The 27,011-nt window shown below is 40.3% G+C and overlaps 1 protein-coding gene across 1 annotated transcript; it reads right to left on the bottom strand.

Moving 5' to 3' along the window:
* Positions 1 to 15,907: 15,907 nt before the first annotated feature.
* On the bottom strand, positions 15,908 to 26,391 carry LOC125467069 (myb/SANT-like DNA-binding domain-containing protein 2). The gene is made up of 4 exons (XM_048562452.1): positions 26,253 to 26,391; positions 23,690 to 23,738; positions 21,918 to 22,362; positions 15,908 to 16,678 (listed from the first exon to the last, which is right to left on the bottom strand). The coding sequence occupies exons 1-4, from the start codon at positions 26,257 to 26,259 to the stop codon at positions 16,277 to 16,279; spliced, it is 903 nt and encodes a 300-aa protein (XP_048418409.1). The 5' UTR covers positions 26,260 to 26,391; the 3' UTR covers positions 15,908 to 16,276.
* Positions 26,392 to 27,011: the final 620 nt, after the last annotated feature.

Below are 27,011 nucleotides of genomic sequence, written 5' to 3'. Positions count from 1 at the left end.
GTCAAAGAGGATAGTACTTGAAAATTTTACTTAAACAGTGAAGTGCAGTGAGAAGGGAAAATTCACTGTCTGCCTTCATACAGATCAAACATAATAGATTGGATAGGATGATGGAGTCTAACAATTCAGGTCATTATTTGCATGAAAGTCAAGCTGAAAACTACAGTGGATGCAGCTGTGCAGTTAAACTGGGAAATCCAGAGTATATTGCACATGGGGCTTGGAGCCTTCAAACGCTATGTGATAATAGTATCTCTCTGAAAACTCACAATTGAAATGTGCTGAATACTGCAGAGATGAAGTACTTACCTCAAAGATAGGTATTAATTCTACTAACCACACCAATACCTTCTAATAAATATTACCTATCAACTTGGAATTCTTATGCTGATGTCACAATGATACGAAGGCTTCATCCTTGTTACGTGATGCATTGGTTGCTAAATTGGTTGAGCCCCATGGCAACACCACCAGCAATCGGAGTACACTTTCCACCCAATCAACACTTTCCATACAACAACTGCCCTCACATTGAGGCTGCCTAGGGCAGTGTGAAGCAGTTAGCTTCACTTATTACTCAAATGTTTGAGACCCCTTAATCTTCAGTTTAAGGTAGATTGGGCACTTTTCAGGACCAAAAGGGATCATTTCAGTGCCTTTCATGAGTTTGTATGTTGTATATGCAGTGAGATATGAGCTGATCAGATCAGAGTAGCCATCTGCATGATGGCTTTGATATATCCAAATTCAGCATCAAGTTTGCATGGTGAACAAATGGTTCAGGTCCTACTTGTCAATAGGGCCAGTTTTCTAGTGCATGGAACTGTCTGAGATCCAACCTGCACAGAGACAAGTGAAGCATGGACCAATCAGAACCAACTTGCTTGGTTTAAAATTTAAACAAAAACTGGCAATTAACTGTCAATTGGCACTAATTAGTGTTTTCTCAATGTTAAAATCTCTACCAATCAGAGTATACTTCCCAACAAATCGGCACATCTCTCTCATGCATTGTAAATATTGGTTTTCCCCTTAAAGTGGTGTTCTTGTGAATTGCTCTGATGAATACAGGATGAAAAAATTCAACAAAATGTCTTTTTGTTCTTTAATACTGAAGCTCTGTACCAAAAAATAGCTATGAATGCACATCAATACTATTAAATGCTCTTTTTCTGTAGGATCAGTCTGTGAATTGGCTTGATTGTAACATTTAGAATTCTATTCATGAGTTATAATTCAAAATTTGTCTCTTTAAACAATGGATTTTAACAATCTTCAGAAGTGCACTTAATCTCAGGAAAGCAATTGTTTACATGAAACGTTGATGAATGAGAAGAGGAAGGCTTTTGGAATGTATAATTGCAGTCCCAGATGACCAGAATGTTTTAGAATGTGGCATCTTTTGTGACTAAATAACATATACTTGCGTGAAATCTGGTGATTTAATACTGTGAAATTGCTGGCATCCTTTTCTTTGAGGTGTAAATTGGCTGATTCTGAATATCTCAAGTGGGTACATTAATGACTTCTGTCAGTCACTTTTGAATTCTTAGTTTGGCAGGTTCCCAGAAAGTGGGGAAAAAAAAATAAGCATTTGTAAATGGAGTGAACCTTTCTATACCCAGCACATATTTCTGCTGACATAAGAAGAAACAGCTTTGTGTAGTTTGAATTGGGTGAGATAAGATAGAAAGCAGTATTCCAGGCATCTATGAAAGTTTATGATTAATCACAACACAAACTACAGTAAAAAGCAACAATGGGATAGATTATAGTGAGTCTAAATCAAACTGTTTAAAATTATATGAACACATTGGAACTAAATGACAACTTATATAGCACTTTTAATGGAATAAAAGGCCCTCAGATATTTCAAAGGAACATTATAAAACAAAGTGTAAACAAATTATAAAACAATAGGCCTCAAAGAGATTTTTGGTCCCTTGCCAAAACCTTGGTCAAAGTGGCAGGTTGTAAAAAGTATCTGAAAGGAGGTGAGATAGAGAGACAGAGAGATCTAGTACGGAAATTCCTGAAGATAAACCTAGGCAACTGAAGGCACAACAACCAAAGGTAGAGCAATTAACAACAGAAATGCTTAAGACTGCTGATAGTTGAGGAAGTAGTGGGACCAGAGCATATTACAGCGGGGCCTTTGAGTCATTTGCAAACAAAGACATGAATGTACAACTTCACATTGTTGCTTGACAGAGATCTAGTGTGGGCCAGAGGGCACAGGAGCAGAGGTAAGGATGACCTGGTGTGAGTTTGGATATGGGCAACAGAGATTTGAAGACCACGAGCGTTCAGAAGACAGACTGTTGAAGCCTTACCACGGCAAGTTGGAACAATCAAGCCTAGAGACAACAGCATTAAAGTTTTAGGAAAGATTTGTAACTTGGGTTGTGGGTGAAGTTGTTGACTTGCTCGCCAAGCTGGCATGTTTTTGTTCAGATATTTCATCACCATGTCAGATAACATCATCAGTGAGGCCTTACTGGTGATGTTACCTCGCATGATGACAAAACGTTTGGAAGAAAACAAGCCAACTCGGTGAACAAGGCAATAACCTCAGATAATAACATTAGAAATGAGGTGGAGGATGAGCTGAAATAGGGTCATACCATTGATGTGACAAAGGTAGAAATTGGTGATCTTAGTGATGATATGACTATGCTGTTGTAAGATCATCTCAGGATCAAATATGACAATAAGGTTGCTAACATTCTAATTTAGTCTTAGACAGTTGCCAGGGAGAGAGCCAAAGTCAGTGGCTGGGCGAGTTTGGAGTAGGAGCAGAAACAATGGCTTTTGCCCTCCCAATATTTAATTGGAGGAAATTTCTGCTCATGAAGTCAGAGTCATAGAATTATACAGCTTAGAAATAGGTCCTACAGCCCACCATGTCGATCCTGACCACAAAGCACCAAAATACATTAATCCCATTTACCTGCACTTGGTCTATAGCTAACTAAGACCCTGGCGTTTTAAATGCTCACTCAAATGTTTTTTTTAAATGTTGTGTAAGTACATGCAACCACCATCCTCTCAGTCAGCACATTCCATATTTTTACCACTCTCTGGATGAAACAAAATCAAGCTCAGCAGGTCTGGGAGCAGTTATGAAGGGAAATCAGAGTTAACATTTCGGGACCAGTAGCCCTTCCTCAGAACTGGATAGAAACAGATTTCTTCATTCTCCACTGACCCACTTTCTCCTCACCTTAAACTCATAACTTCTGGACTTAGATATGTCTACCATGGGGAAAAGAGTTTCTTAATCTTCCCTGTGTAAGCTTCTCATAATTTTGCATACCTCCATCAGATTCTCCACTCAACCTCCTCTGCTCCTAGGAAAGAAAAGCCAGCCTATCCCGACTCTCCTAATGACTCAGACTTTCCAACCCAAGCAACAACCTAGTGAATCTCCTTCACACCCTCTGCAGCACAATCACGTCCTTCTGGCAGTGATTTGCTCTGGCCAGATCTGTATACAGCATTCCATTTGTGGCTGAACTAATATTTTATAAAGCTGTATGAAGACTTCCTTGCTCCAATATTCTACGCCCAGGCTAATGTAGACAAGCATCCAATTTACTTTCCTCATCACCCGGTCTACTTGTGATGACACTTTTGGAGATCTATGGACTTGTACACCAATGTCCTCTTTGATCCTCCATACTGTCTATGGTCAGGCCATTCATTACGTATGTCCTTCCCTTATTAGATCTTCCAAAATTCATTGTCTCACACTTATCAGGATTATTTCCAATTGCCATTGCACTGCCCAATTTCACAGCTGATCTGTATTAGGCTGGAGCCTGAGACCATCCTCCACACTATCAACAATGCCATCAATTTTGTGTCATCTGTAAACCTACTAATTATATCTTCAACATTCACATTCAAGTCGTTAACGTGATAAGCATCCTATTTGCATTTACAAGCAAAATGCTGCTGCTGTTAGAAATCAGAAACACTATTTTTGTCGCTGCCACTTCTGTGTAAACTTGGTTTGTGTGAATTTCCTCTCTGTCTTCTTTTACGCAGACCATAATTAGGTTTTCAAATAATGTCCATGTTAAAATAACTTTGAGAGGAATTTTGTTTGAGCATTGTAGGTCTCCTTATAAATTGAACATATTATATTTCCTGTCTGACCTAAATCCAAAGGTCTGATAAAATTAGCCGTCACATGGTGCCCTCTGCTGGTAAAGTGAAGCAAAAGGTGATAACTAGCCTGATTTTAGTATTTTTTAAGTGAATGAGTTTTGATTGAGTTAAAAGTTTGCCTAACATATGGGATGGCTACTTATTGGTGTTGTAGAACACAAGGCAATTTACTGAATTTTCTCATTTGTGATAAATGTTGGGTGCTCCTCTACAGTCCATGTTTACTCTTCTCACATAACCATCTGTTCTTCAGCTCATCAATAACGCCAGTGACCTTTACCACACCTCGCTCATGCAGGAGTGATGAAAGATCCACTGCTGGGAATTTGCATCATTCAAGGGGATGCCACCATTTTTGAACCCCTCCACCACAGGACTTCAGACAGTGCAAGCCAAAAAATAGCTTTCACACTCCAAACTAGCAAAAGAGGCCATAACATCAGACTCAACAGCCTGGATGGGAAAATAAAATGGCTTGGATCCAGTGCTATATCCACGGTTAAATGAAACATCGAGCAGTGCCAAGAGATGGTTAATGACTAAATAATTAATGATAGCTAATTAAACTAACAGTTAATGATTACTCTCAAGGAGCGGATCGGTCTGTTGACTAGTGAATATTTATCAATAATGATGGCCTTCTGCCTTGTGACAACAATGTTATTGGTTTCCAGTGTGGTTAACAGTTTGGGATGTAGGTATTTTGACATTAACCATCAGACTGCTGGAGGAGAAGGTATTGTTTCTCACATCCCAAGATAGCCATCTTTTGCCCCAGTCCAGTTATTTTAGGCTGTGATTTTTTTAAATAGTGAGACAAGTACCTTTGTGAGTAGGAAATAATCAGCCTAGACCTTCTACAAGCAAATCAGAGTACAATATCTGAAGAAGAAGAATCAAGGAGCATGATAATTTGAGAGTCAAAAAGATTAACCCCTATGGGATTAGATTTCAATTAGTAAAGCTTTTGTTCAACAGTTCATGAGTGTTTAACTGTTGTTAGATACTATTTATTTGAAATAAAAATTCTTGTTAAGTACAGAAATCTGGACCTTGCTTTCTGTCAGCCTGGGTCAAAATGAGAGGTATACTGAGGAATTATGTATAGTTTAATAAAATCTTTAACTTTTATGATGACTCCAGGGATAGTAGGTTTCCCACATGTTACCCCAGTGAGGCATTACAAGTCTCTCTGTAGCAGTCAGACCTAGTGACATCACACCTCTTTGTGAAATGAGTGGCATCTTCATGCTATCCAAGGATGAAAGAAGTAGTAATGGTAATACGTTGCTCATCTCTCTCAAATTCCCAAAACCTTGGGCACAAACAGTCTCAGATGTCAGAGATTCTGGAACCTGTCATGAGGACAGAGTAAAATGCCAAAGTACTTAAAGGCATATTGAACTTTAAAATCCTACACATGTTTTAAAAGAGGACTGTTATAGCCCAAAAATGATGATGGCTGTAATGTAATGTCACAGCGATACCGAGTGAAGAAAACTCCAAACAGGAAGACTGAAGGGAAAAGATAATTAGTGTCTGACTACCCCTTCCCCTACCCCCCCACCACCCAAGCAGGAAGCTAAGTCCTGTAAACATCTCTATGTTTTACTCTTTCAGAGCTGTTCAAAAAGTAGGCTTAAAACGTAACTGTCATCCCAGTCGATGTATGTTAGTGGTCTGATGCACTAGTGTGTGCACCAGTGTGCTGGGAAAAATCATAATTTGGGAGCAACGATTAAATACCGCTGCACTGATGATAAAGAAACTGAAAGGCTCTTGCTCACTCTGAGGACAGCCGGCCAGCCACTGTCAAAAGGATTCAGACAAAAGAATTTCAATCAACCCACACTCTGGTGTACACTAGTGGCAGCATACACCCACTCTGAATGAGAGGACAGAATCAGTGATGATTCCACACATCTCTGAAGGCAAGTTGCATTCTATTTTTCAGCTTTTCAAGGGAGTGTATTTCTATTCAAGGCTAAGAGTTTTAACAGTATCAAGTTCGCATCTCCACTCTCCTTCATAGCTTCATAGGGTGCTGACAGAAGCTGCACAGGGTCTCTCTCAGGATTAATGTTTATCCACAGGATGCTCAAGCAGTTCAAAGAACAAAGGAACAAAGAAAATTACAGCACAGGAACAGGGCCTTCAACCCCCCAAGCCTGCGCGGATCCAGATCCTCTGTCTAAACTTGTCATCTACTTTCTAAGGGTCTGTATCCCTTTGCTCCCTGCCCATCAATGTACCTGTCCAGGTACATCTTTGAAGACACTAACGTGCCTGCGTCTACCACCTCCACTGGCAACGCGTTCGAGGCACCCACCACCCTCTATGTAAAGAACTTTCCACGCACATCTCCCATAAACTTTCCTCCTCTTACTTTGAGCTCATGACCCCTAGTAATTGAGTCCCCCACTCTGGGGGAAAAAGCTCCTTGCTATCCACCCTGTCTATACCCCTCATGATTTTGTACACCTCAATCAGGTCCCCCCTCAGTCTCCATCTTTCAAATGAAAATAATCCTAATCTACTCAAGCTTTCTTCATAGCTAGCACGCTCCATAACAGGTAACATCCTGGTGAACCTCCTCTGCACCCTCTCCAAAGCATCCACATCCTTTTGGTCATGTGGCAACCAGAACTGTACACAGTATTCCAAATATGGCCGAACCAAAGTCCGATACAACTGTAACATGGCCTGCCAACTCTTGTACTCAATATCCCATCCGATGAGGGAAAGCATGCCGCATGTCTTCTAGACCACTTTATTGATCTGCATTGCCACCTTCAGGAATCAATGGACCTGAACACCCAGATCTCTCTGTGTATCAATTTTCCCCAGGGCTTTTCCATTTACTGTAGAGTTCACTCTTGAAATAAATCTTCCAAAATGCATCACTTCGCATTTTCCCGGATTGAACTCCATCTGCCATTTATCTGCCCAATTCTCCAATCTATCCATATCCTGCGTAATCTCTGACAGTCCCCTTCACCATCTGCTACTCCACCAATCTTCGTGTCATCTGCAAACTTGCTAATCAGATCACCTATACCTTTCTCCAAATCATTTATGCATATCACAAACAACAGTGGTCCCTGCACAGATCCCTGTGGAATACCACTGGTCACAGGTCTCCAATTTGAGAAACCCCCTTCCTCTACTACTCTCTGTCTCCTGTTGCCTAGCCAGTTTTTTTATCCATCTAGCTAACAGACACTGGGCCCCATGCAAATTCACATTCTCCATCAGCCTTCCATGGGGAGCCTTATCAAACACCTTACTGAAGTCCATGTATATGACTTCTACCGCCTTTCCCTCATCAATCAACTTTGTCGCGTCCTCAAAGAATCCTATTATGTTGGTAAGACATGACCTTCCCTGCTCAAAACCATCTTGCCTATCACTGATAAGCCCATTTTCTTCCAAATTGGAATAGATCCTATCCCTCAGTATCTTCTCCAGCAGCTTCCCTACCACTGACGCCAGGCTCACCGGTCAATAATTACCTGGATTATCCCTGCTACCCTTCTTAATCAAGGGGACAACAGTAGCAATTCTGTAGTCCTCCAGGACCTCACCTGTGTTTATGGGTGCTTCAAAGAAAGTTCGGGGCAATTTAGTTGACTAAGCACACTCTGAAGCTTTGAACTCTGGCCACTGTTATCATTACCAGGGAATTGCACTCGATCACACATTTCCTCTGTATTAAGGACATTCTCCTGTTTGCTGACCCGAGTTTTGAAGGGTGCAGTGAGTCACAACGAAGCAGCATGCCCTTTCTGGCCTAAACTACGGGAGCCCACAGGAACAGACCAGCCAGTGAAGCCTCATCTGAAGCCGACCCTAGCCCTGCGTAGAAGCATGGACAGCTGTTGTACCACTGTTCTGCACCTCTCCAACGATTTCCTAAAAGTGTCCTAAGCTATTTTTAAAGGGAGTAGCCCCAGAAGTGGTCCCTATCTGGCCAAGGGTCTTGGAAGAGACAGATCTCTAGCATGGAAAAACCATAGAAGCTTCTGGGATATCTGGCACATACCTCCAAAATTTGGCAATAATAATCACATACAATGTGAACATTGATGGAGTGGAAAACTCTTCTATTGTTGAACTTTGCAGATTGCTTTGAGATCAACCCATCACCAACCTGTAGTGTAATTGGGGGAATTTATAGTGGTCCTTGGGGAAGAATCCCACTGCCTGTGCTGCTTGTCCCTCCCCATCACAGGCTCAGAAGTATATGGCATCAGTTACATTCCAGAAGCATTTTAGGACAAGGACAGAGATATGCCACATAGGTCCCCAGTTGCTTCTTGGAGTGTGGCCTCTGTCTCATATACATGGCTCGATAATCTTTGAGGAGTCTTGGAAAGAACAGCGTATTAATAGCATTGCACAATCAATGGATGCATGATTAATGCAATTGCCCTTAGCGGTGCATGAATTACCAGCTTACTCTATAAAGAATTATACTCTACACTCAAAGGGAAAACTAGTATTTCTGCCCCCTCATTTTCTCTATTTGTGTAGTTGAGTGCTTTGTGAAGATGGCAAGGTTTCAACTTTGTGTCTTCATCAGTGAACTCAGGTCCTGCCTCAAATGAGCAATGATCTCCCCCATTTTCATGAGTCTCCAATGACCTTTCAACTCTCCTTCATTTCCATTCAGCTCCTTTATGTAACCATTCAGGTCCCTGTTTATCCTCTTTCCCTATGGCTTTATAAATAGTCATGCTGTACATTCTTCCCCTGTTGAGGCTAGAGTGTCCTGAATGCCAGTTATGAGAACCCAGTTCCCACCAACTTCTTGCCTCTTCCTATACTCCATGAAATCCCACCCTTCCAGATTGAGCTGCCCTCTTTAATCATCATCAATCCTTCAGTGATGCAATCCAAAGTAACCAACCTCAATTTAAGTCCTCCACTTTCCCAGCGCTACATGAACTGCTACTGACAATATCGGAGCTATTAATGCTTTATCCCTCAGATTTGCTCATGGCAAATGATTGACTTCAGAGGACAGCCCCAACTACACATTGCCCAGGACCAGGAGGAGGGCCTCTCAAGCATGTGATCACCAGACTTGTTCCATTTGAGCTATGGGATGATCTGTAGACCAAGCTGCAAAGACACCAAATTCTGCATTGTGGTTAGGCCAAATTCCTGCCTGACCATTGCCAACTCCTTGAGCTGAGTTCAGCCCAACCCCTTGGCTGATTATGGCAGCAGTCTATGAGAGACTAGTCTGCCTTCACTCAACTAAGAATCATAGAATCTCTTCTGTATGGAAGCAGGCCATTTGGTCCATCAAGTCCACACACACCCTCCAATGAACATCCTACCCAGACTGACCCTCACCTTATACCTATACCCTTACATTTCCCATGGCTAATCCACCTAGCCTGTGTATCCCTGGACACTGAGCCATTTCCCATGGTCAATCCACATAAACTGCATAACGTTGGATGGAGGGAGGAGCCGTGCAGACACGGAGGACGTGCAAACTTCACACTGACAGTCACCCAAAGATGGAATTGAACCCAGGTGCCTGGCACAGTGAGGCAGCAGGGCTAACTGCTGAGCCACCATGCCACTCAGGGCTGGTCCGTTTGACTTTAAGACAAATGTTTGAAGCATGTGTTTGCCACATAAGATGCTGACATATGCTGTAGGCATGGCATTGATGTAGGCATGATGCAGTGAAATGTGCCCCCTGCCTTGACTGTTCAGTGTTCTGGCTAGTGCCAAGCTGCCTATGTTTATGCTGCTTTAAAAAGCAATGGAAACCACAGAGGGCAGCAGCCACTAAGTAAGCACAAAGTCAGTGAGTGCTAAGGAAGTAACTTAATATCCTGCATGCAGGAAATCCGCATGTGGCCCTTTGCATAAAGTGACCTGACAGGAGTGCACAAATCGTAATGTGTTCCTGAGCTCTAAAGTAATATTCCGAAGGACTGAAATGGTATCTGAGTTGGTGTGTAAGCAGCCACAATGACATGGTGAGGCTGGAATTTTGGCAATGCTCCAGCTGTGCACAGGTTATGTGCAAGAGGACAGTGCCCATGGAGCAGATGGTGGTAGTATTGGAATTGTCTGAAAGCCCAGAGAAAAAGACAATGAGCTGTGAAGCCAGGTTACACTTCCTTGTCATAACTGGCATAATCTAGTTTCTTGGGGAGGGATAGGCAAGCCAATATGATGTGTGAGGAACCTTTTTCACACAATAGCTGGTTTAATATACCACCTGGAATTGTGGTGGAGATTTGTTCAACAGAGATATTTAGATGGCCATTGGATGGTTATTTAAAAATATCAAATTGCAAAGGTATGAGGGAGAAGCAAGAGAATGGATACTTGATGCAGACACAATGAGCAGAATATTATCCTTCTGCAGCACAGACCTTCTGACAATTGGGAGCTGCGCACAAATAAAGTTAGATTTGCTAATAATGAGACACAAAGCATAAAAGTAAAGAAGATTCCCATTGTTAGCAAGATTCGGAACTTGCCATTTAATCTTGTGGGGGAAAGGCCGAAATTTCTTTTTCCAGTGTAGGTAATCTGATTTTTTTTCCATTTTTGCCATACTTTCCCAACTTGCTTGTCATTGTCCACATCAGTCAAAGTGCGGAAACATTTGCCCTTTGTTTTGGTTGTCCTTTTTATGTTCCTTGTCATTCTACTGTCTGAACTTTGATGGATAACCAAAACAAACCAGTTTTAAATGAGACTTCTAATCCATATGTTAATTTCCAACCAGGCAAATTATGTTCAAATTATCCCATGTTGGTTTACAAAGGTTAACCCTTCATAACCTTTTGTAGATCTATGCCAAACTGCAAAAAACTAAAATGAATAATGTAGCAGTGATTACTTTTCCCTTCATGAGCAGCACAGAGTGACATGTAGGAGACAGATTGTTTAAAAAAAAGAAGCATTCATTACTACATTTCTTTTATGGATCAAAGTTGTCTTTCAAAGGCTCAGAAAATAAAAGCATCTTCAAGTGGTTCTGTCAACATAGATGGGAACAGTAAAATGCGAAGGATAGAGCAAACCAATTTCAGCAAGTTGATCTGAATACACCATTTCATTGCAGGCATTTCAAGAGATTGCTGTGTTTTTTGCTTGAGAGCTTCAGAATTTTTTTTATCTTTTGTGTGAAAGGAGAATAAAAAGTGCAAAAAAACAATAATTAGCTCATCACCATAATAACCAGATTACAGATTGCCTTTTCCTCTATGGTTATTTTCCTTATCTTCAGATGAAGTCTAGATTTCTCCAGCAATTACTTGAGTGTTTTTGCTGCCTTTCTTTACAAGTTCCACAATCAGGGACGAGAATCACATGGACTATTGCACTTTTTGAAGTTGCCACACACCTGAGATCATATTATGTGAAGAATATTTTTGATATTTGACATAGATCTACCATTTTGGTTTTGATAAATTTAAGTCAATTACTCAAAGTACAATGACTTTGATATATTAACTAGTTAAACGTTTTTTCCACACAATTTGACTTAAGAATATTACTCCTAGCTAGAATAACCAAAAGTATAACAATGGATTCCTTTATATCAGGGTCTTTGGAGGCATTGGGGTAAAAGAAAAATGTACATTGTTGGACAGAATTCCTCTGTAATATTGATAAGGTAATTAATCCAATAGATAGCCTGCGTTAAAATCACACAGAGAAGAATATACAAGTCAATGAATGTAGAAATAGCATCAACAAAAGCAACCACAATATCTTAAAAAAGATTTAATCTGCATGTACTCCCTCTCTGTAAAAGTATACTTCTAATTTACACTTCCTTGTCATATTTATATGGCAGTGGTTTTTGTTTTGTTCACCTAAATTAGAAAATTTGACGTTAAAAAGTGCTGTAAAAGCTCAGAAACTGCAGATAAAGGAAGAAAGTTGGCATTTTGGGTCTAATATTAATTTTTATTTCAACATTGTCAAGTTTTCTTTTAGAAAATATGAAGCTAGTTTCAGGAGGAGATTAGGACATTTTAGTACTTGAGAGAGGGCACAACTTAAAAGGAGTCTTAAGATTGAAAAAGATATTGTTTTAATTCTATGTAGAAATAGAGTGCAAGATGTAAAGTGAGTGAAGAACATACATTCAATAGTCTATATTCTCAAACAGTATGTAAGTATATTGTAATAATGAGAATAAAGTTAAAGCATGAAAATGAATGGAATGAGAACATAGCCAAGAAAGCTGTTGATAATTCCTCGACTCAAACCAAACCACAAAGTAAAGCAAGCTGTACTTGTTGCAGTTAAGTTATCCCCAAAGATAGTCTAAATGCCGGTTACAGCAAGAGTAATCTTAATCCTGGAAGCTGTCAAGGGGCATTTTGACTGTGAGCTGAACCATGCTCATTGCATTCTGCAATCTTAAGCATCCAATGTTACTGTGTTATGCAGATAATAAGGTGTAGAGCTGGATGAACACAGCAGGCCAAGCAGCATCAGAGGAGCAGGAAGGCTGATGTTTCGCAACTAGAACCTTCTTCAGAAATGGGTGAGGAAGGTGTTTCTGAAATAAATAGGGAGTGGGGCGTGGCGGATAGAAGATGGATAGAGGAGATGATACGTGGAAAGGAGACAGACAGGTCAAAGAGGCGGCGGTGGAGACAGTAAAGGTAAGTGTAGGTGGGGAATTAGGGAGGGGATAAGTCAGTCCTGGGAAGACGGACAGGTCAAGGGGGCGGGATGAGGCTGGTAGGTAGGAAATGGGGATGGGCTTGAGGTGGGAGGACGGGATAGGTGGGTGGAAGGACAGGTTAGGGAGGTGAGGACAAGCTGGGCTGGTTTTGGGATGCAGTTGGGAGAGGGGAGATTTTGAAGCTTGTGAAGGCCACATTAATACCATTGGTCTGTAGGGTTCCCAAGAGAAATATAGGGTGCTGTTCCTGCAATCTTCGGGTGGCATCGTTGTTGCACTGCAGGAGGCCCAGGATGGACATATTGTCTAAGGAATGTGAGGGGGAGTTGAAATGGTTTGCGACTGGGAGGCGCAGTTTCTTGTTGTGAACCAAGTGTAGGTGTTCCGCAAAGTGGTCCCAAGCCTCCGCTTGGTTTCACAAGCTTCAAAATCTCCCCTCCCCTACCGCATCCTAAAACCAGCCCAGCTCGTCCCCACCTCCCTAACCTGTCGCCTCCTCCTAACTCAAGCCCCACCCCCATCTCCTACCTACCAGAGTCATCCTGTCCCTTTGACCTGTCCATCCTCCCAGGACTGACCTATCCCCTCTCTAACTCCCCACCTACACTCACCTTTACTGGCTCCTCCCCCAGCTCTTTGACCTGTATGTCTCCTCTCCACCTATCTTCTCCTTTATCCATTTTCTTTCTGCCTCCCCTCTCTCCCTATTTATTTCAGAACCCCCTTCCCCTCCACCATTTCTGAAGAAGGGTCCAGGTCTGAAACTTCAGCTTTCCTGGTCCGCTGATGCTTCTTGGCCTGCTGTGTTCATCCAGCTCTACACCTTGTTATCGCAGATTCTCCAGCATCAGCAGTTCCTACTATCTCTTACTCTGTTATGCAATTAGCTTACTGCCCTATTTAGACATTGCTAATTGTATTAATAAGCAACCTACTTCTACTGAGATTAGAAATACGTCTGTGACTCTGGATCAGAGTCTTTGTAGCCTTTGCTAAATAAGTGTTGAATTGCATGTCACATGTTGTGCTATGGTTCTGCTGTTGACAGACCTGGATTATTCTTATGCTGTTGTAAATGGGTAAAGATGTTACAGGGAACAGCTTGCTAAAATCAGGCTTGCAGTTAGAAAAAGCATACAACAGTGAGGTTCAAAACTGGAGTACATTGACAAAAAAATACAAAATTCGAATAGTAATGCATCCACATCTGATATAATGTATTTATAGAATATCCTTCCTTCTAAAAAAAAAGGAGCCTAAGTCAGCTGTATGTGCCAAAGCTGATTATTGGATTAATACCAGGACTGTGGGAAAGAATTCTGGGCAGAGTTAACTCCTTTGTGATTTTCCTTTATTTTTGTTCCAAAAAGAAGGTTAACTCACAATTTCGTAGAAGTACTTTACTGCATGAGAACTCAAAGGAAAGGTGCTCTGTTGTGCGTGTGTGAGACTATTAAAAACTGAGGATCATGAAAACCAAAATGTGACAATGTGGAGGTGATGGAAAGGGAAACAGGGAAAGAAATGATATATTAGAAAGCTTTCAGTTTCAATTTGCAGAAATCCTTGTTGAAATTAGAATCAGTTCTCCTGGAGAAAGCATTTAGTTCAGAACAGTTCCAAGATGGATTACCTCCATGTAAGGGTTTTGCTTTAGAAGTTCCAGGCAGGAGGTATTTGATTCTAACCCTCAATGGATTATTAGAAACTAAGTTCAATGGAATGAATAATAAAGGAAGAGACTATCAAACTTCCAAAATCAAAGTTGAAAGAAACAGGTAAGACAAACGTATAACTGTGATGGAGAAAGAAACGCTTTCTGGTATTTGAGTACTGTAAACTGATGGCTTAGGGGTAGATACAGAAGTAATTCCACCAAGACCAGTAATCTGTCAACACCTCACCCTTTATTTATACATTCATAATACATGGCCTCTGGCCAGCCAGCTCAGAGCCAGTCCCTAGAGTGAGGAGAACTCCAAGACTCCTGTCACCCAGGACTCCCTGATTGGTACAGGTTAACAGCTCCAATTAGGGAACTCATATTTTTTGAGATCCTCAATCCAATCACAAGCAGTAAGATTGTATGAGGTTGTTGACTTGCTCGCTGAGCTGGCTTGTTTCCTTTCAGCTGTTTCGTCACCATGCTAGCTAACATGAGCAGTGAGGCCTCTGATGAAGCGATGCTGTTCTGCGCTGCTTGGAATTTATAATGTCTGATCTGTTATGGTGAGTATTGTCATTTCCAGTTTTGAGCCTGTAATACACTCAACAAAACATACAGGATTGGATCCCATATACAAACTCATACAGATCAAAACCGGAGTTTGTATATGGGGTCCAAACCTATATATTTTGTTGATTGCATTACAGGCTCAAAACCAGAAATGACACTGCTCATCGTATCAGACCAGACAGTATAAATTCCAAGCGGCGTAGTACAACATCTCTTCATCGGACACCTTGCTGATGATGTTACCCGGCATTGTGATGTAACGTCTGAACAAAAACAAGCCAGGCTGGCGAGCAAGTCAACAATCTTAGCCACAACCCGAGCCACAAATCTTTGCTAAAACTTTAAGTAGGATTGTATTTTTACTGTGTGTTTCATAATTGTTCAAATTGTGTGAAATGTAAATAATTTGATTTATTCTAATTTTTTTTCATGATAGGTTTCTGTTTCATTGTTAAAACCACATTTGCAGCATGCATGCTTACAATCCAGTGAAAAATGACCTTGGGAAATAAAAACAAAACCAGACATAAACTATCAAACCAGATTTCATTCTGGAATGTGACTTGCCCAAGTAATAACATTAATGTTATCATTATGATCCCAGTTAATGATACAGAAAATCTGGGATATGCTTGGAGTAAAAAGATAAATCCACAAATCTATCAGTTGTAATCATCAGGACTGAGATGACAAATCATCCTTTCTATTCATTGTCATTAGATCTTACATCAGTAGTCAGTAACGTATATAAAAAAAAGTCGTAGAATTTTCAAATCCATTATTGGTTGCACATATTGAAAACTGTATATTTTCCATTACAATTAATATTACTTTAGCTACTGGTATAATGCAAACAAACTTTTCAAAATATCATAGATCACTTTATGAAAAACGAACTGCTGCTCATTTTAATTCATTTGACTTTTGTACTTGTTCTTGTTCAAATGATATTTTGTTATTTAAAAGGTATGGGTATTAATAATACAGTAAAAATCATCAATTATCAAGTCATAGCTACCTGTATTTGCGATAGTGCCTGTTCATTATATTCAAAACATTTGCAGTCACGGGATAATCTAAAAGTAACTCAATTTCTTAAGGGGCAACATAGAAAATGATAGCACAATCCTTGGCTTTGAATTAAACTGTTGGTCAGGCAATTGGCCATTTTTTTTTCAGTTGGCCTATCTTATCTTGCAAGTCCCAGGTTTCTTATACTTGAGTTTGTAGCCCAGGGCTGACTCCACACATTCCTGAATGCAACCATGTTTGAGGACATCAGACTTTACTGGGTACCACTTACAGTAAAGTTTACTCTGGTCCATTGAAGATGGATGCCAGATGAAATGATGGATATCTGCACAGGAATGTTGATCATCAATTATATTCACTGGACGTTGGAGTAGTTTCATGAGCTGCTCCCGAATACCAGTTGCCACAGCTTCTATGTAGCAATATTTGACTTGACTTACTCCACTGAGCTCACTGTCTCGCTCAGTGTCTGACTCTGGGGAGACAGCCTGGTCCTCAGATGATTCATCGGCCCAGTCATCAATGCCATCTAAGTCTGACACATCCATATTTACCTGAATTGAGAAGAAATCTTGATCAATAAAGCAGTAGGGAAGTGCAAGATCTCCTGATTTCTACAAAACAACTTTTGATTCTGGCAAATGCATCATTGTGTCTCTGATAATGTTACTTATTGTGTTTCCAAAAACATACCATCAGCTGGCTGTTAACAGCATTCAATACTCTTAATGGCTGGTTAATGTTAAATGATTTTTCTGTTATAGTCTGATGTTCATGAAAATGATGCCTGAAGTCTAGTTAACTCCCTGACCTTTATCTTATTATTGAACTTTGACCTTCTACTGAGCGACCTCAGATTGTGGACATATTACATAAACCCATATACATTGTGACCGTGCTTTGGCAGCCTTAATCACTCAGTAACGTCTTCCTAATATTGTAGAATTTGTGCTGTGTGAAGTGACCAAGCAAATTGTTGACTCCCTTGTTCCTGTGAAATCTACTCTATTTACATTGCAGGGTTTATTAGCACGGCCATTTAAAATTTCCAAACAACATTTTCAACTTTGTGCCACATATTTTACACTTGTACTGAGGTGTTTTTTTCCTTCTGGGGGCAATCAGGTTGTGCAAAACAATTAATGTCTGCCCCTATCAGTCCCAATGTTTACTGTTGCCCACCCAACCAATTGATATCTGAGCAATTAGGCAGACCTGCCATCAAAGGTGAGCAGACACCAACTGCAATGTTGTGATATAAGCAGACATTACATTCCCAAATTTAAAGGATGTAGAAATAAGTCAAAGTGTAATTCATCTCAAATAAAAGGATAAATGTCAAGGATATCGAACTCAGTATGCCTAACTCAGAGAGAGGCAGTGCTGCTGTCAAAGGTTAAGAGTGATTGGTGATGGGATACCAGTCTCTGAAGACTTACTTCGGTTCTTGTGTTTAAATTAGTTTATTGATAAATTTTAGACACTTATTTACTTCACAAAAAGGCCTTTGTAAAGTCAGTTCATACCATTTTCTGCTTGTCCCCCATCTGACTAAAAATAGTAGTGCAAGCGTAGACAGAATTTTAATCAATTTCGTGGAAAGACCACAAAAGAGACTGGACGTAGTAAAGATGGTTCTGTTTCTGCACCTTATGTTACACTAGGATTCCACCTGTTTACATTGCTGTGGGATTTCTGAGGCTATCCTGAAGGAGGGACACTGAATGCTTGGTATCCCATCACCAATTACCTTAACCTTTGACAACAGCATTACCTCTCACTGAGCATTCCTAACCCTCCCATTTTGCTTCCCTCAACTGGGGTGCGGGTGGCGGGAGCGGGGGGCAGGGGGTGGTGCGGTATATAAAGAAGTTGCAAAAGTGTATTGTGTATGTCACGTCAAAGCATCTGTTTGGGGCAAGGGAGATTTGGAAAGGCAGGCCCTCATTTTCTCTTTGTGGACTTTTTTAAAAACTGACAAAATGCCAATGCCTTGAGACCAGGAGCCTGTAGGGTAACTGATGGTGATTAATTGGATTCTGGAGTCTTCATCACAAGACTTCCTTACAAGCTTCAGCTGTTAGTCATCCAACTCATGCACCCTTTTGAAGCATGGCCATCCTACACCAAGTGGAAATCGAAAACGCTCACTATCTAATTCAATGATTTTAATGAACAGCCAAAGCACTATTTTATATTCTAACTTTCACCATTAGTACATCCGGAGCTTGAGCATGATGGACTTCGGCAAAACCTGCGACAGAGTCAGATGGGAAGATTGATAAGGTCAAGTGTGATGTTGGGAACATCTCATTGCACCTTTCATGCTTTAACCAAGCCGCAAGGTAAGTTTCTCACAAGGCAGTGGTGAGTTGTCAAATAAAATGGATTAGTTCTTGTTAAACATGCCGTTAACAGCCTGACTTGTATCATTAATATTCAGCTTCCCACCTTAACAAATTTGCAAAACAAGTTAGATGTGGACAAATCTCCACATTAAAGTCAGGGAGGTTATCTGGTGCCCATCAGTTGGTGTGTCTCAGCACAATATGTACTAGTCCAGGGGATTGGCCACAGTCAGATGTCCAGTCACTCTGTTCTTTGTCAGGACATCCTTGCCTCTGCAGTCTAAGGAGTGGATCCAGTAATTCCTATGACTCCTGAGTTGAAAGTCCAAGAGGGCAGGGGATAACATGATTAGGATGTGCCAGAGATCTGGGATCTCACTAGTATATTTAGTTAGGTAATTCAAAGAGGTGGATCACTGCTAATCTGTCAGACATGTCCACAGAACCTAAGGGGAAAGATGTTTGGTAGAGAAGTGGCAGAGGGAAGGATATTTCTCTGGGAGGAAAACTCAGTTTACATTTTGAGATTGGGGGCCTTCAGGCTGAGGGGGAAGCAGAAATGATAAATGTGAAGGGGAGGAAAGGGCGACAATAACCACAAGAAATTATATGGTAAAGCTGATAATGATAGCACAGACATGTTGGGAAAGCATTCATGTGGGGGAGGGGTTTCTTATATGATCAGGAGCTCCCTGGCTTCAAGGGAGGCGAGGTGAACTGTGCATCACCAGCATGGTCACCTCATAGGCCAGGGGCTAGGGAGAGAAAAGGTGGCCAGGTGAAGAATAATGTAGACAGCTCGGGTGGACCTGGGGAGCTGTGAACCAAAAGAGATACCAGGAAGGGGTCTGTGTTCAGGGCCTCACTGACAGGTAGTGGCAGAGGCAGGAAACCAGCTGAAGAATGTTTACTATCACCCTCCATTGTTTTGAGCACAATTAGGGAGAAAATGACCATGATGACACTTAGAATGGACAAGATAAGTGACTCCTCCCCTGAGGGAGGGGTTTGTGAGATCCACCAATGTGAGGGTTTTAAAGGGAAACAATATTACACACAGACCCATGCATTGTACAGGTCCTTAATCCATGGTGATCCCATTGTGTCAGCTTCAAGCGTGCTGTTGACATTTATGCACCAATGCATTCATACCAATACTTTTAAATGCACAGGCCAGAGAATTGATGGAGATATTGTAAAACAAAGGGCAATGTTGTTAGCAAGACCCATTGCCCTGTAAATGCCTTGTTCCTTTTGCTCCTAGATCCTGCAGCAGGTTTGCAACACAGACATTAATTGATGGTACACCATCTGCGGTCACTAAGTTTTGAGCATTGTGAAACACTTACATTCAGGGCTGCACAGAAAGTCAAACTAACAGATGTAAGATCAGAATAGTACAACTTATAGAAACGTAACAAATAATATACAGTAATTTGTGCAACCAAAGTGCCCTTAATAAGTTTTCTTCCTCTTCTCCCTTCCACTACATTTTAATATAATGTTAGCACTGCCAACTCACAGGGTCAGAGACTCAGGTTCAATTACAGCCTTGGGCAACAGTTTACACATTCTCTCCGTGTCCGCATGGGTTTCTGTCAGATGCTCACAGTTGAAAGATATGCAGATTAGGTGGATTGGCCATGCTAAATTGCCCGTAGTATCTAGGGATGTGCTGGTGAGGTAGGTTAGCCATGGGAAATGGGAGGTTATGGGGGTAGTGTGTGGTTGGGGTCATGGCTTTGGATGGAATGTCATTCAGACTTGTGCAACAGTCAATAGTCTGAATGGCCTCTTTCTGCACTGTAGGAATTCTATGTTTGTATACTTACTGGCTCCACAGCTGGGGTAGAAACAGTTTGCCCTAGAGATGTGTTCGGGAAACTCTGGGAGCATTTGCCTCTAGACAGCCCAGGCTTGCTGAGGGCCTTCTGCCAGAGGCATTTAGATCCATTTCAGGTTCAAAGCCCAGGTATTTGCAAGGTGACACACCTCTTAGTGCTAGTGCAGTTAGGGAAAGATAATGAGGTGTCCCAGGTGAGTGTTTAGGCCCATCAGAGGCCACACAGAGTTAGTGGTGTGGATGATTGAGGAAGGATGAAAGTGAATGAAGAATGAAATTGCAGGCAACAGTGAGCATTGTTAAATGTGAGCCTTGGTGGGAGGTGGGTGCAGTAGAAGAAAAAAAGAGTGTTTATGAAATAGTTAAGAAAAAAATAAATGTGATTCTTACTCCGGTGGAGCAAAGGCCATTGTCTGTTAGCCACTCCTCCACACTAATGACCCCGGTGGCTACTTCAGATCAGGTTGCCAGTGTTCAATAACACAACTTCCTTTCCTGGTACTCTGGGAGGAGAAGGCACCTTGCTTTGCACCACTCCATCCAGGGAGAATCTCCAGTTCCTTGTTAGGGAAACGTGGTCCATCTTTCACTTTTCAGATATCTTCAAAGAATGTGATTGACTGAACAGGGTAGTTTTAGAATGCCAGAGTTTGTTCTAGTGCAGAATAACTTTCTAAATATGCCATGGGCACAGGGAATCCTTCTCTTTCAGAAGATAGCTGGGAGGTAGCGAGTTGTCCTGGGAATGGCATATGGTAAGATGGGGATAGAATGAAGACATTTGAAATGATGGGCATGAAGGGACAGGGTGGGTAGTTAGTGAGGCACATTTGGCAAGATATGGCAAGAAATCTTGTTAGGTCTAATTGTAAGAATCCCTCCAACCAAAAAAAACTTGCATTAGCCAAAAAAAACTGTTATTTAGAACCCTTGTCACTGATCTTCAATTCCTAGCCAATCCTGATGGTTGAGAAACTCTAATTTTCTCCCATCATTCAGCTCAGGATTCAAAAGAGTAGTAAATGTTTATTTGCATCGAAATAATGTGATGGGAATGGAGAAAAAACAGGAAATTGGCAATATGCAATGCTTTGAGCAAGCACGATGGGTTGAATGGTCTCCTTCTACACCCCAACACTTCTGAGATTCTGTGACAACTGCAAATATCTTAGCCCTCAGTTTATACCTCTAATTTCATCCCTGTTTCTACATACAGGATTAATGCCAGTCATGCAGTCAACTAGTCAAATTCAGACAGGGTTCAGATGTGCACGTCATTTATGGACAAAGGCAAGGAGGAAAGTCAGGTCCTTCACTTTCAAGTGGAGGAGAAACAAAAGCTAGAAAAAAGAAGTCAGTAGCAGAAAATGGTACAAACACTGAAATTGCTGGGGAAACGTAGAAGGTCTAGAGACATTTGTGGAAATAAAGCCCAGTGACTCTGCTTTCTGTCCAAAGATGCGACCGGCACTACTGACTTTTTCCAGCAATGCCTGGGTTTGCTTTTGTTTTGCAGCCTCCACAGGTCTTTGAATTTTGCAGAAAATGACACATATTTTAACAGTCTAGCCAGCTCATCTTTAAACTATGGCAAATACTGACCTCAATGTTCAGTTCACTGTAGCCTAATGCCAAAAGGCCACTTTCCTCTGTGATGCGAGAAAGGACATCTTCAGAAGTACATCTGCGCAATGGCATCCATTTCACTCGCTGGAGGAGCTGGAGGCTTTCCACCTCACTTACTGTCATGTCCACATACTTGTAGAACACCTTTCTCCATTTTCTAGACTCGACTTTCATCTCAATTACCTTGTGGCCCTTACCACCTGCAGTAACAAAGGATTCAACCAGCTTTGAGCCTCTGCTGCTCAACTTGGTCAAATAATAGCGGATCTTGGGGTTCCAGCGTGTGTTGTATCCAATGGCATAAAGTCCAACCCCAGAGAGTTCACGTGTTTGGTCTTTGGAATCGAAGTTGAAAGGTAGCCAATCGGGGCATGCTGTTTCCAACAGTCGAATGTAAGGACGAACTGTCAAATACTTTCTCCTGCAAGAAAGATCCCGTTACTAATTAAGTAATTTGCCTTTCCACCTTCAAGGTGTTTTGATTGGCGATATATGCCCTTTGAAGCCTCATCCAAATATATGTAAGGACACTATCATAAGCTAGCATGTCTTATTGCCTCTCAGGAGGTTATACTTCATCCCTTGCCAAGCTTAAAATAATTACCAATGAAAGAAATTGAATTTTATAAGACTTTTAGAAATGATAATGTTTATTTTTGACACACCTCAAACGCCAACATTATTTTTTCAAAACTAACTTAATATCAAGATTTGACTTTATTACTATTTGGTCAAATAAATTACTTCTATTTATAATTCAACATATGACAGAACCATAAAAATTATTTCAATTTATTTTGCTGACAAGAGCAAGCCAGCGGAAGATATCCAGGTATAATTTGCTGTAAGTCTTCAGACAGGAGGTCATAACATTTCAGTTTTGACAATGCTATGTTTCAAAACTTCAGAAAATGACTGCTTTATTTATCATCTGCATTTTCATTACATTTTCAATGACCCGTCCCATCACCCCACTTAGACTTGTCTTGCTTATATTGCTCTTTTATAGAGAGGACCTTTTCTCTCTCTTTCACATGTTAATTTACAGGCACATTACATCTCTTTCACTTTCTTTCACTGCCACGAACGAGCTCTCTGTCTTTTGCACTAGGCCCTGATCCTCCTCCTTCTGTGTTATTCTAAACACTTTGATTCTGAAGAAGAGTTATACTAGATTCAAAATGTTAATTCTGTTTCTCTCCTTAACATACTACCAGACCTGCTGTGTTTCTCCAAGATTCTTTCTGTTTGTTTTGGATTTCCAGTATGTTCCTTCTATTATTTATGTTTCTACAAACAGAAACTGGGCATCGATTGTTTGGAGAAATGTCTTTTTACATAAAAGTAAAGTCATTGTAGTCCCAAAGGACCACAGGACTGCTTTCTCAACAGAGTGAGATGATTGATGGTGGTTCAACCCTTCAGTCAAGGTAAGATCTCAGTGTTGACCTTATGCAGTACAGGAATTGAACCCACATTGTTGGCATCACTCCACATTGCAAACCAGCCATCAAACCAACTAAACCAACCAACCACCCTCCCCACAATACACTGGCCTGCTTGTCACAGTCATATGTGTTGTGATGCTTTCACCTTAATCTGTAGCAGTCATTAGTGACATTACTTGAACATTATCCTGTAGAAAGTTCTATGCAGATTTTTGGCAGCTTTTCGTCAATGTACATTTTCTCTAAAAATCTTGCAGGAAATAACAGATGTTAAGATGATATTTGATGTTCCTCACCTACCTCTCCTGTCCTGAAATATCCCCGCATATTGATCTTCGGTTAATAAATCCTGAAGTTCGAAGGAAAATAAATTGTAATGAAATTTTGTAAAATTTACCATCTCTATCTTTATCTTCATTCATAAATGATGATGAAAATAATGACATGAGCATCGAAGACTAACGTATGTTTCTACAGGCTTTGACTTCAGAGATTTCTTTGCACTAAATTCAGTATGCTTTTCATTTGTTCTTGTATCCAAACCTCATGATTAAGAATGACAGAGTAATGACACTTGCACATATAACTTTTGAGATCACTGTCAATGCACAATTAGTGGTACACCAATAAGTTGAAAGACATCAAAAATGATATGAAAACCAATGAATGACATGAAATCCACATGAAAACAGCCAGCACTGTGACCCAGTGGTTAGCGCTGCTGCCTCAGCGCTAGGCACCCAGAGCCAATTCTAACCCTGGGTGACTGTCTATGTGGACTTTACCTGCTCGCCCCATGTCTGCATGGGTTTCCACTGGGAGCTCAGGTTTACTCCCATAATCCAAAGATGTGCAGGTTAGGCGGATTGGTCATGCTGAAATTATACATCGTGTTCAGGGATGTGTAGTCAAGGTTGATTAGCCATGGTAATTGTGGGGGTAGAATAGGGGTCTGAGTGGGATCCTCTTCAGAGGGTTGGTGTGGACTTGATGAGCCAAATTACCTCCTTCAACACTGTAGGGATTCTATAATGGTTAGCATATATAGTCAGACTCAGTTAATACATTACCATTGTTATAATGGATGCTCAACTTGATCATTATAATGTGTTCTGTTAGCTGGGCACTGATATCAGATCAGCTTGTTTTTTTTAATTATTTGTTTATTGGATGTGACCATTACTGGCAAGGTAACGATCTTATTGCCTGGTCGTAACTGCCCCTGACAAGGTGATGGCTGCTTTCTTAAATCACTGCAGTTCAAGTAGATTAGACATACCCATAGTGCTGTAGCAGAGGAAGTTTCAGGATTTTAAGCCAGTGGTACTGAAAAATCAACATTGTTACTATTCAGAATGTTGTGAGACTGAGGGTAATTTTTGGGTGGTGATCTTCCTAAGCAGTTGCTGCATTTATTCTTCCACATGGTAGAATGAAGGATTTATAAGATGTTATTGAAGGAAAATTAACAAGTTGCTGCAATGTCACAGAAAGAATGATCAATGTAGAGAATGAACTTTTGTGCATTACAAAACGGCAATTAAAACCTGGAAAACATTTGGAAGTAGCAATCTGTTGTTACAGGAGATTATTAAGGCTTTTTTTGGATTTAGGAGTTACTACAGGCCAAATGAATTCCTTCATCTGTATGTATCAGATAATTTTACAATTTCAGTTTAATTCTCATCTGGTTTAGTGGAAAGAAATTCATTACTTCAAAATAAATAATGATGAAATTAGTCTCCATTTTGGATGTAGAATCTAATTAGACCATCCTTGTGGTTCTTTGCAGATCAGAACATAATGCTTATGATATAACAAAATAAGTTATAAATTAAATGAGTTAGGGTCTAAAATAATAAGGGGTGTATTAAGGACTATCCAACATGATGATGTCACAAGAACTCAGGCAGATGTATAGCTTTAGATCCCGAAGGAGAAAGACCTAATATCTCCCTCACAGTTTCAGTAATAAAGCCTACCATACTAATATGACTTGTACCTAGTTGGTGCCAAGTAATAAAACAGATCTTGTTTAAGAGCCTCATCCCATTGGATTACAGATGGTTTTCTTTTATCACACTAAAACAATATGGAGTCAAATGAAATGATATTCTTAAACTAGATCAAGTTTATTGCGTGATAGCAACTAAGTACAAGTCTTGTGGATGTGACAGGTATTGTTCTTCACCTATTAACTATGCAGGCTCTGATAAAACTCAATCAGGAAAGAGGATGATATCTGCAAATTTACTATGATATGCTGTGGTCAACATTGATTTTACAACCTTAAGCAGATTAACCCATTAATCAATGTAAAAAATTCTGCTGGTAAGAAATTTGTGTTTCCGTTCACCAATAAATTCATAAACTTTCACCACACTCTGTGCCTCTTCAGACAAAATATCTACTGATTCATTTTTAATTCTCCATTTTAGTGCATTATCCACATTGTTTGCTTCAAATGATTGGGTAATCCAATTTTTTTTTTAAACACAGATAAGTGGCACTGAGTGGTTAGGACAGACTGCCAGATCTACTTAGCCTACATTTTTCTAATTAGTGAGTGATGTTGTTACAAGCATTTAACATGATATATTAGGTAATATACTGATTTGCTCCGACCAAAAACATGTCTGACTATTCTTTTCAAAATGAAGTATCTGATGTTGTATTGAACATCCTATCAAAAATTAATAAAATGTCACCCTTCTCAGTAATGTAACCAATTTTACAATTATTATTCAGGTTAAATGCCTTCGCAAAACTCAAGTAAAAGCTCCAAATGTTAGCTGATAGGTTAAGTTAATTCTTACTGAATGAAAGTGTTATACAGAATCATTCTGGAAATCTGTCTTCTTACCAGTCATTATGTTGTATTCTGTGTTAACTTTAGAAAGTCATCCCACGGTGCTCCAAATCGCTCCTTATTTTTTAAGGAATTAAAGTACACTTTTTGAATAAGCAGCGGTCATGACCAGACTGATCGGTCCTTACAATAAGGCTGCCCAGCCTCTGTGCCCTATTCTCATCTTTAGCTTTAGTCTATAATTAACCCTTTGAATCTTTAAAATTAGGCACTAGGCAAAAATTATATCATGTAAATACATCTGGCATATTATGGAGAATAAATAAATAATAGTATGAGACATATGTTCATATAGTTCTGGGGCTAAGCAGGAAAATTCATAACTTTTGCGTAAAATTTTTAAAAAGTAATTAGGCAATACTCAAACCAGTCAGAAATGCTCCTTGGAAAATACATCAATAAATGACATGGTTTTCATTGTGAATCAATGCAGCCTGTGTTGGACTTGTTTTACTTTGAGAAACAAGACATGCACAAAAACTTCATTTAGAAAATAAAGAACTTGCTTGTTTTACACAGATGATCTACTGTTTCAATGGGGCCTTTAACCCCAGAGCTGACTGTGATGTGCATGAATTCTTAGAATAGACATGCAAATACAGTTCAAATAGAATTTCATGGTAAAAGATTATTTAAAATGGATAGATTTTTTTGCTTTTAATTCATTGCAAACTGAATTTCCTTTTATATGATACCCCTAATCTTCTTTGCCAATTTTTAAATATATTTCCATTACTGGTCACAAAAACACCA

Source organism: Stegostoma tigrinum, chromosome 32 (assembly GCF_030684315.1).
Source record: "Stegostoma tigrinum isolate sSteTig4 chromosome 32, sSteTig4.hap1, whole genome shotgun sequence".
NCBI classification, from domain to species: domain Eukaryota; kingdom Metazoa; phylum Chordata; class Chondrichthyes; order Orectolobiformes; family Stegostomatidae; genus Stegostoma; species Stegostoma tigrinum.
Note: the sequence above shows the minus strand (reverse complement) of the source record. Positions and strands in the feature narration are given on the sequence as shown.

Excerpts from the sequence above, each read along its gene's own strand:
- LOC125467069 (XM_048562452.1), bottom strand. Across the intron at positions 22,363-23,689 it reads GATATTTCAGGACAGGAGAG|GAGAAAGTATTTGACAGTTC; the intron begins GTAGGTGAGGAA and ends TCTTTCTTGCAG. Across the intron at positions 16,679-21,917 it reads ACAGTGAACTGAACATTGAG|GTAAATATGGATGTGTCAGA; the intron begins GTCAGTATTTGC and ends TTCTCAATTCAG.